Here is an 8,642-nt window from a genome sequence, read left to right on the forward strand (position 1 = left end):
TAGCCTAGGAAGAGCACATGTAAAGCAGCAAATGAAAATGAAATGTGAATGAATGTTAAAACTAAAATCATTCTTTGTTAAATACTTTGTCAAGTATTATTATTATTATTGTTGTTGTTGTTGTTGTTATTGTTATTGTTATTGTTATTATTGTTATTGTTATTATTATCATTATTAATATTGTCATTAATACATATTGGTTTTAAAAATAAAACAACTAGTTTTATTAATTATTAATTATGAGTTAATTACCTTATAAAAAGAAAAAAAAGAATAAAGATAACTAAACACTTCACCGTTATTTTAATAAGATTATTTTGTATAATACTTGACTAAGCGTACCCGATGTACCATTTCTTTTAATTATTCAGAAACGTATATTCAATTTTGATTATTTTTTTTTTTTTTCCAAGAAAATATTTTTGAAATATATCATAAATTTAAAATCCCTATTAATAATAACGTTACGGCCAATAGATAAAAAATTTATTATATATTACGCGATATATGTACGTCGGCTGTAAAAATGGTACAGGGTTCAGAGTGTTTGTTAAACAATAAGCAGGACTTACAACGCGCGCAGTACCCAGCGACACAAGTCTGGCGGCCTTTTTTACCTGTACGCCCAAACGGTGTTGAGTGTGACGACTTGTCTGCTTTACCAATGCACATATGAATTCAGATTGTAATTCAGGCTGGTCTATACATTGTTGCAATGCGTTTTGCGCTAATACCACATGGTAGTCTATGCCTGCTTGCTCTACTGCCACCGACATGAACAATTGACAAGCCTAAAGAGACAAAAATATCGATTTCATAATTTTTTTCTATATGTAACGTTATCGATATATGATATTCTTAAATTATGTAGTCTTAAACGTGTTTACCTTGAAAAGCTTGATGGCTTCAGTTTGCAAGGCTTCGGATGTCAAACTAGTCAATGGACTAGTGATATTTTCTTTTGTGTGTAGTAACAATGGGTGTCTCCAGAGTACACAGCTAGGATCCCCGTCGGTTTCCATCAATCTTTGCACTAATTGCTCGTATTGAGTTCCTGCATTAGGTCCACCTCCGGATACCACCGTCAAGTGATATAACCAATTGTCTTTATCTTGCTTATGGGGCATGAGCAAGTACGTAGGACCTTGATGAGTAGGAAAAATACCGATCGTTCTTTCATGCGGACATTCAGCGTCCCTTTCCTCGCTATCACTGTCGGACACGTGTTCGACCTCTTCTACTCTAGCATCTCTCATATTTATTTGTCCAATAGGATTCTAAAAGCAAAATAAAATAGAAGGATCGATAATATTTATACAATTTATTTTTAAATGATACGTTCTAAAATCGATGGCTTACCGTATCATTAGGGCACTTAAAGTAAAGGAACATTTTTCCGATGAGGACGCACCAACATTTCTTGGCGTGCCCGTTCTTCACTTTCGTCAACCATCCCTGTATCGTAGGCTTATTATCTTCTTTGCTGAGCAAAAGTTTCGTTGCATTTCGCCTTTGTACGTTTTGTAAAACTCTTATCCAATCTTCCATCGTTGCGATACAATCTGCCGTTAAATAATACGTTTTCTTGCCTGTTGCTATTTCAAATGTGGCCGCACCTTCCGCCCTATTTATCCTATTGAAAAAGTCATATTATTTATTTATCTGTATAACTTTAATATTAAAAAAATAGGAATATTTAAATAATTACCTGCACACTTCATCCAGCACAATTTGACCTTGAGGCTTTCGATTTACATCATTTTGACTTTTCCAATATGTGAGCACTCCATTCTTCAACACGAACCATCTTTTTCTCCAAGTTTTCAATTTACCACCGAGTTTTGCGAGATGGCCTGTCTTTTCCAACGATTCTTGTCGTTTTGGACTCTCACCAGAGACTCGCATTAACAAACTAGGCATGCTAGATTCAAGGGAGGTAGAGCTAAGAGCATCAGGAGGTATCGCATAATCTTCCGATAAACCAGATTCCAGAGAGGTGTCTACAAGCACGATAATAATCTCCAAATTGTCGGATGTACACAAATGCAAAACTTAAAAATTGTGGATAACATTTGAAATGCTTACCACGTTTCACGCTTTTGCTAGGAGAACCGCTGGAGCTTCTCTTGGCGGGACTAAGACTGCTTGTAGTTTTAACGCTCTTCGACGGACTACTTCCGCTACCAAGTGACGAGTCTGTGTTGTCCGATGAACTATTGGTAATCCTTGTATTGGTTTCCGTTTGATTAGGATGCTCTTCGCCATCCGAACTGTCATCAGAACTGTCGCCAAAAGGCATGGATCTAATTTGACTGGCTCGCCCTAAAAATCAAAAAAGGGTATATAAACATTTGATCTTTGAAAATTAACATTATTCGAGAAAAATAATAGAGATTTACCTTTGACTGTTGCGTAGACTGGAACTGAAATGTCGCAATAGCCTTGAGAATTGTGGGCAGTCAAGTTGTGTCCTGTCGCTTGGGAATGTTTCGACGAGCTGGTCGTATTGGTCATCGTGGAAGGTGCGGATTCCTCGTTCGTAGGTGGGCCGATGCCAAGCCCACCATCCGCTACCTATAATAGAATTTGCAAAATATAAATTCTATTTTCTTACATATTATAACAATTTTGTTTCTTACGAAACTCATTCATTTCGCAATACGGATATAAAACGATCCTTTACTTGATATATCTTTGCCTCCCAACTAGGAAATCGGTGCAGAGGCGGGGTAGGCGGTCGAGGACCCTGCGCGCTTTGAGCCCAATTCATCCCTTCTCTACTCGGTGTATAAATCTCCGCGTAATCGTGAATGGCCTCCGAACTTCCGCTGTCTCTGCTCGTCTCCGAGACTCCAGGTATATTCGGCAACATCACCAAATTTTCTACCGCCGCAGCGAGTTCTTCCGACAGTAAGCTAGAATGGAAAAAGAACGGCAAGCAATAAAACACGGAACTAATTCAACCGCATTCAAATCACTTCGATAAAAATATACCGATCAGCAATAGGCCTGTAACGATATACTATACGTGCCAATAAGAAGAAAAAATGAATGCAACCATATATTTTTTTTATATATATGTATATATATAAAAAGAAGAAGAAGAAGAAAAAAAAGCTTTAAATATTCGAATCGCAACGCGGGAGGAGACAAACTGGGTCGACAGATCCCCGCAGGAAGTCTCAGGACGTTACAGGGTACCACAATTTCGAGAGTCGGGCGCCGCTATCACGTCGTGAGACCTCCCAAGGAGAATCGAGACACATTTACGCGACGTTACAAGCCGATAAACGGCGCGCAAGCAGAAGCGAAAGAATTATATAGAGAATAAGCGGCGAGGTGTATACGTACATATGTATCAAGGTATAATAAGTATATAATAAGTATAAAGCGCGAAGCAAGTGTCGCGACGAGATTCTACCTTGAGTCCATGTTGGTGGTTGTAATTCCTCGTTGTATAGTTCCGCAAGCGGATAGGTGTCTTCGGTGCTTGGTGCCGGCTTGTGGTTCCGCTACAGAGCTCTGCACGCTTTCCGGTATAGCTTGCGGTGTTCCCTCCAAGCTTTCCGATCGTCTGCGTAACGTCGGGTCTACTTCCAAGGACAAAGACGCTCTCGTGGGTGCCTGGAATAGATTTTTTTTTTCACTTCAGAGAAAGAGATGTATCTTTTCGGAAGAAAGGAATTATTTTTTTCTTGAAAAAGATTTTTAAAGTTTGAAAAATCGATAAAACATAAGATACAAAAGAAATGAAAAATTTACAGGTGGTTTCAGGCCGATGTTGGTTATGTGATTTCTCAGTAATTCCAACTGTTGGTTACACTTGTTATTCTGTTCCCTTAGATGCTGGTTTTGCTGTTCCAATTCCCTCAGCTTATTGGTCACCCATTCTTTTATTCTCGCGGCTTTCGCCTCGACCTGTCTCGCGTCTTGAAGCCGTAACTGCCTCTGTAAAGTAATAATTATCGTTCGTAAATCGTCGATTTATCTCGGCCGAGATTTGATACGGTGAATCGTTTTATCACATTCCTCGTGACGCAATGCGACACGTTATCGGAACACTTATTCTGCAAAATAGCGCGTGAAACGAGATCCGCTCGGCGAATTCTCGGAGGGAAAAGTAACGGGATGACGCTATCGAGGCTCGAGAGGGGATTTCCAATTTCTTGGAGAACGATTCCAATCATTTTCATCGTTACCTGTTCCTCGACCTGTGTCTCTAGCTTCGAGATACAAGCACAATGGACATCCTCGATCTTGTCATTCTGCGTACCGGAAGTCGACGGCAGCGAATGCGGTGGAGAACCAACGCCGGATGTGCTCAAGCAATATTCACCCTTCACTAGCCGCTCCTCCATCATCCGTACCTGTAACAAATATTAATTCAATCATTTTATTTAACAAATTGATCATCCATTTCAAATTTATTCATCTTACGATCTTGTACCAATCTCATTTTTACAGATCGTTTTATCTAAATTTCATTTTTTAATTCACGATAATCTCTACTTCCGTTTCTACTTCCCTTCCTCCAAATATTCTCTTTCGATTCGAAACTAATCCACGCATCGATCCGTATCCATAAAATTTTCTCTGGAACAGGGTACTTTTCAACTGGAAAAATTGGACGGATTCTATGAATTTCGTTTCGGCTCGAAAAGCGTCATGCGAGCGTACCACGTTTCCGGCACGATCGAAGAAGCATGGCAGTCGCGGAGACGCGTGGCGTGAGATCGTCGAGTAAACAGCGATGACAAAGCGAGTGGAGAGAGTGGGAGAACGAGAAAGGGAGAAGAGAAAGAGAGAGAGAGAGAGAGACAAAGAGCGAGTGTTGCGAGTTGCGTGTGGACCTCGTGCGCCCCTTTTCTGGCACGATGATGGCAGTGCTCGTTTCGCAGCAGCTGTCAAAAATCGATATCCACGTTTACACAATGTGGATACGTAAGCGCTGCACTCTGTACGTCCGGTAAACCGGTAGTGAAACGAGAGAGACGGAGAGCGATATCGAGAAAATCAATACGCCAACGTAGAAATCCTCTGGCCCAATGTTTTCCTCCTTGTACCGCGTGTGAGTGCATGTGCTTCGCGACTCATATCGATCACCCTCCGCGTTTTCATTGTCGTCCTTGTTCACCGAGTCAAGAACCGCGGTTTCATCAAAACTTGATTCTTCTGTTTTTCTTAATTGAAAGAAATTGAAAGAGATCAAAAATGTGGAAAATGAATGGGAAAAAAAAAGAAAAAAAAAAGAATAGAATAAAAAGATACAACGAATTCTGTATCTTTAATAATGATAACTAGGATAATGATCGAAGCAAGATGTGTTGCAACGATGTTTTGCACGATGAGTAACAAAGCTGAGACACCGAGACAACGCTGGCAGAGCAGTATTAATAGCACCGTCATTCCATCGAATTATCTTCCCAGATATTTCAGCATTCTTCGATCCTCCACACACACACATATTGTATCACTGTAAATTGCATCTAGCCCACGTGCCGCATCGCTTCGTACAATTAAAAACCATCACACGCGAAATCGTATACGATGAATCGACTTATTCGCACTTTTCTTTCCCCTCGCAAACTTTTCCAAAAAAATCCGGATTTTAATTATCCCCTGTTACAAAGAAACTATTTAAAAGATCTAGAAGACTATGATCCCCTTACCCGAGCTACGAGTGGCCATGATAATCGATCGATGAGATAATCGACCAACGACCTTTCTTAAATCCTTTGTTCCTTTTTCTCCTCTCGAGGGCTCTCCCACGATTCTCGAGGACACTCCCACACACACAAGAACGAGGACAGGAACGAGATTTCCCTTCCCGGGTACGATATACAATCGCCTCTTCTCGAGGGATGCTCGCGTTGTCGATGATCGAACCGAACTGAACGAAACTAATGCGCGTAAACTGTACGGGCCTTTCCTGCGCCCGATGAGTCACGTTGGCTCACAGCCAATGACAGAATTCGTGGAGGTTCTGGTGCGTGCACACTCGCCACCCTTGGGTAACGTCACGGGCCGACAGTCGACGACAGACGGCCTCCTCTCTTCGGATCCTCCGCCGGATACGCACCAGCCTCCAACATGTCGGGGAGAAAACTAACGAAAACGCGACACAATCCGATCGCGGCCACGTTGCACGTCCACGTTCTTCAGATTTATCGATCTGCTTCCACGTTTGTATCTCGCAGGCCTGCGCTCGTTCCTCCTCGCCACGCGACACGTTTCTACACGATGGACGATCGTTCACGAGACGAGTCTTATAGCGATTGCTACGCTCTATGGGAGGGATGAGTTTTTCGACTGCGGACTTTTTCGCGTCGTTGATTCGATCCAATAGAATCGCGAACATCAACGAACGTGAAGGGAAAGGGATCATGGAATTTTTTTTCTTTTTCAAACCGAGATGAAAGTTATTCGGGATGGAGAGAGATATTCTATTGAGATATTGTAAAATTATTTGATCGATCCAACGGATCGAAGAATTTTTCTTCTAATTTTGAAGGGATGAACGTGAATGAAAAGTGTGCAGTTGGGAATATATCAGGAATTCGACAAATTAAATGGACTAAATGTGAAATTCGACCGTGTCTTTTTCGACGCTCGTCCAGCTCGGTGAATTTCAAAAGACTTTCGGAAGGAGGGAGATAAACTTGGAAGGACGGAGTTCTGTGTAATTCAGAAACAACCGAGTTCATCATTCGATCGATTCGAACGATTTCTTGAACACGTTCGAACTCTATCCGAAAGATTTATCGATTCGTTTCGCCGCTTGAAAGCGAAACGCCTAGAAATAATTCCACGAAGAGAATAATCGAATCTCATGCACCGATCTCATACACCTCCTTTCCGCCATTCAATTATTCTCACGTTCTTTTTTTTTTTTGTGAAACTTCCTCCCGGATCACGATAATATTCTATTGATATCGGATCGAAATGTTCGAGGGAATATCAAATTTCACATTAGATGCATCTAACGAAACTCTGAATCCCGAGCATTTTTTCTGGAGGATATCTTGGAGTATGGTTCAATGGCCAGAAAGGCCACTTTGTTTTTTCTTTTTTTTTCACGAAGGGGACGCGCTTGGGGAACAGAAGGGTTCCATTGGAGAGGCTGGTCCCCTTATCTTTTCACAGTGGTTCGACGCACGTGCGCGTACACGCGACAAAGCGGTATCACCTCTCACGGGTGCATCGTCGAATTATGGCTGGCTTCCCGCCAAAAGCAACCCGTGCAACGTGCACGTATACACGCAAAAACATTCATTCAGCTGCGTTCGTTCGAGGGAGACGACAGAAAGAGAGAGAGAAAAAAAAGAAAAAAAAAAGGGAACAGACGACCGCGGTTGGCTTAAATGGATCAACGACCGACGAACGCGTGAGAAATATGCAGTCGAGACTGAAGGGCTCGACATTGTAACGAGCGCATTTCCACGTTAATGAGGAATTGTGAATGACGATGAAGATTGAAGAATTTTCGGAATAAAGCCAAATGAAAATTTCGTGACGCGTCGAAAAAAATATTTAAAAGATACTCGAATGATAAACTTTACAACTATCTTCGATTTTAATTGAAAGTGAAATTCTGTCGAGCTCTTCTCAAGCCCTTCTATTTTCACTATGGAGTAATTTTCGCTCTCAAACGCACGAAAAATAATTCTCGAAAGCGTATTCTTTTTATTTTCTAAGACTATAATAGAAAAAAAATGTAAGAACAAAGTGGAAGAGTTAAGCGATGCGAAGACGAAGAAAGTTACGTGTCCGCGATGGGTCAAAAGAACATCGTTGAAAAGGCAGGCTGGAGGAGATCGAAGGGGGAGAAGAAACAGCAAGATTGGAACGGGTCCGGCGCCACAAACGCTTTGAAATATTTAAAGGAACTGTGCGCGGGGAAGAAAGAAAGGGGTACGGGTGCGCGTACCTTTATTTTGTTTGGTGCGCGGGTGCTCACGGGAAACGAGGATTACTCATGAATTGGCGTTAAGCCAATTCTATACGCGACACGTCCCGTCAAAGCGGGTCGTTAAGTCGACCCGCGTCCTCCAAGCCCCTCTTCGTCTCTTCCCTTGCGACACTTTGTGTCCACTCACACTTGCCTCGATCTCGTTTCGATTCAATCCTGATTCAAGCGCAAACGACCCTTCTCGTTAAACTTTCGATTCCAAGAATCGAACAGTCGTCGTCGACTTTGCTCCGCCCTTAGATAGACCATTTATCTTTATCATCCTCCCTTGTACCGTTAAAGGAAAATTACTTTACGCGCCGATCGACGGACACACCAGTGTTCCAAGTTAAGAATTCTCACTTACGATGAACGACACGATGTATTAAACGTATATACGTATATACGACTTAAGAGACGAAAAACGAGAGACGTAATCGGCTCGAATGAAACGAAACGAAAAGAAGGACAGTGCACGCGACAAGTGTACAAGTGTATCGACGTCAATCGATGCCTCGAAGGCGCTAACTACCAAAAACTAAAACGAAATCGATGAGGGGGTATATAAGTATATAGCGTGGACACAGCGTGTCGTGACAGGTTTACCTTTCATCGGTGTCACCTGCCGGGCTCCATAATTCTCGTGAACGCGGTGGTTGGTCGACGCCGCTGCCCCGGTCGCGATCCTCCTCCC

At 42.1% G+C, this 8,642-nt stretch overlaps 1 protein-coding gene across 8 annotated transcripts in view; it reads right to left on the reverse strand.

Moving 5' to 3' along the window:
• LOC102678215 (uncharacterized protein CG43867) overlaps nucleotides 1-8,642 on the reverse strand; it is a 78,521-nt gene that overhangs the window by 3,340 nt on the left and 66,539 nt on the right. For 3 of the 8 annotated variants that reach the window (XM_006619054.2, XM_006619055.2, XM_006619051.2), the window contains 10 exons: nucleotides 4,200-4,367; nucleotides 3,763-3,948; nucleotides 3,422-3,624; nucleotides 2,684-2,915; nucleotides 2,400-2,574; nucleotides 2,086-2,322; nucleotides 1,709-2,000; nucleotides 1,360-1,633; nucleotides 888-1,277; nucleotides 573-791 (listed from right to left, as the gene is read on the reverse strand). In XM_006619054.2, the coding sequence (XP_006619117.1) occupies nucleotides 573-791; nucleotides 888-1,277; nucleotides 1,360-1,633; nucleotides 1,709-2,000; nucleotides 2,086-2,322; nucleotides 2,400-2,574; nucleotides 2,684-2,915; nucleotides 3,422-3,624; nucleotides 3,763-3,948; nucleotides 4,200-4,367 (2,376 nt within the window). Of the gene's footprint in view, nucleotides 1-572; nucleotides 792-887; nucleotides 1,278-1,359; nucleotides 1,634-1,708; nucleotides 2,001-2,085; nucleotides 2,323-2,399; nucleotides 2,575-2,683; nucleotides 2,916-3,421; nucleotides 3,625-3,762; nucleotides 3,949-4,199; nucleotides 4,368-5,669; nucleotides 5,818-8,554; nucleotides 8,640-8,642 lie in introns of those variants that run through there. The other 5 variants (XM_006619053.2, XM_006619052.2, XM_006619058.2 and 2 more) reach the window with 3 other exon arrangements.

This window comes from Apis dorsata, unplaced genomic scaffold (genome assembly GCF_000469605.1).
Source record: "Apis dorsata unplaced genomic scaffold, Apis dorsata 1.3 scaffold_390, whole genome shotgun sequence".
NCBI classification, from domain to species: Eukaryota; Metazoa; Arthropoda; class Insecta; order Hymenoptera; family Apidae; genus Apis; species Apis dorsata.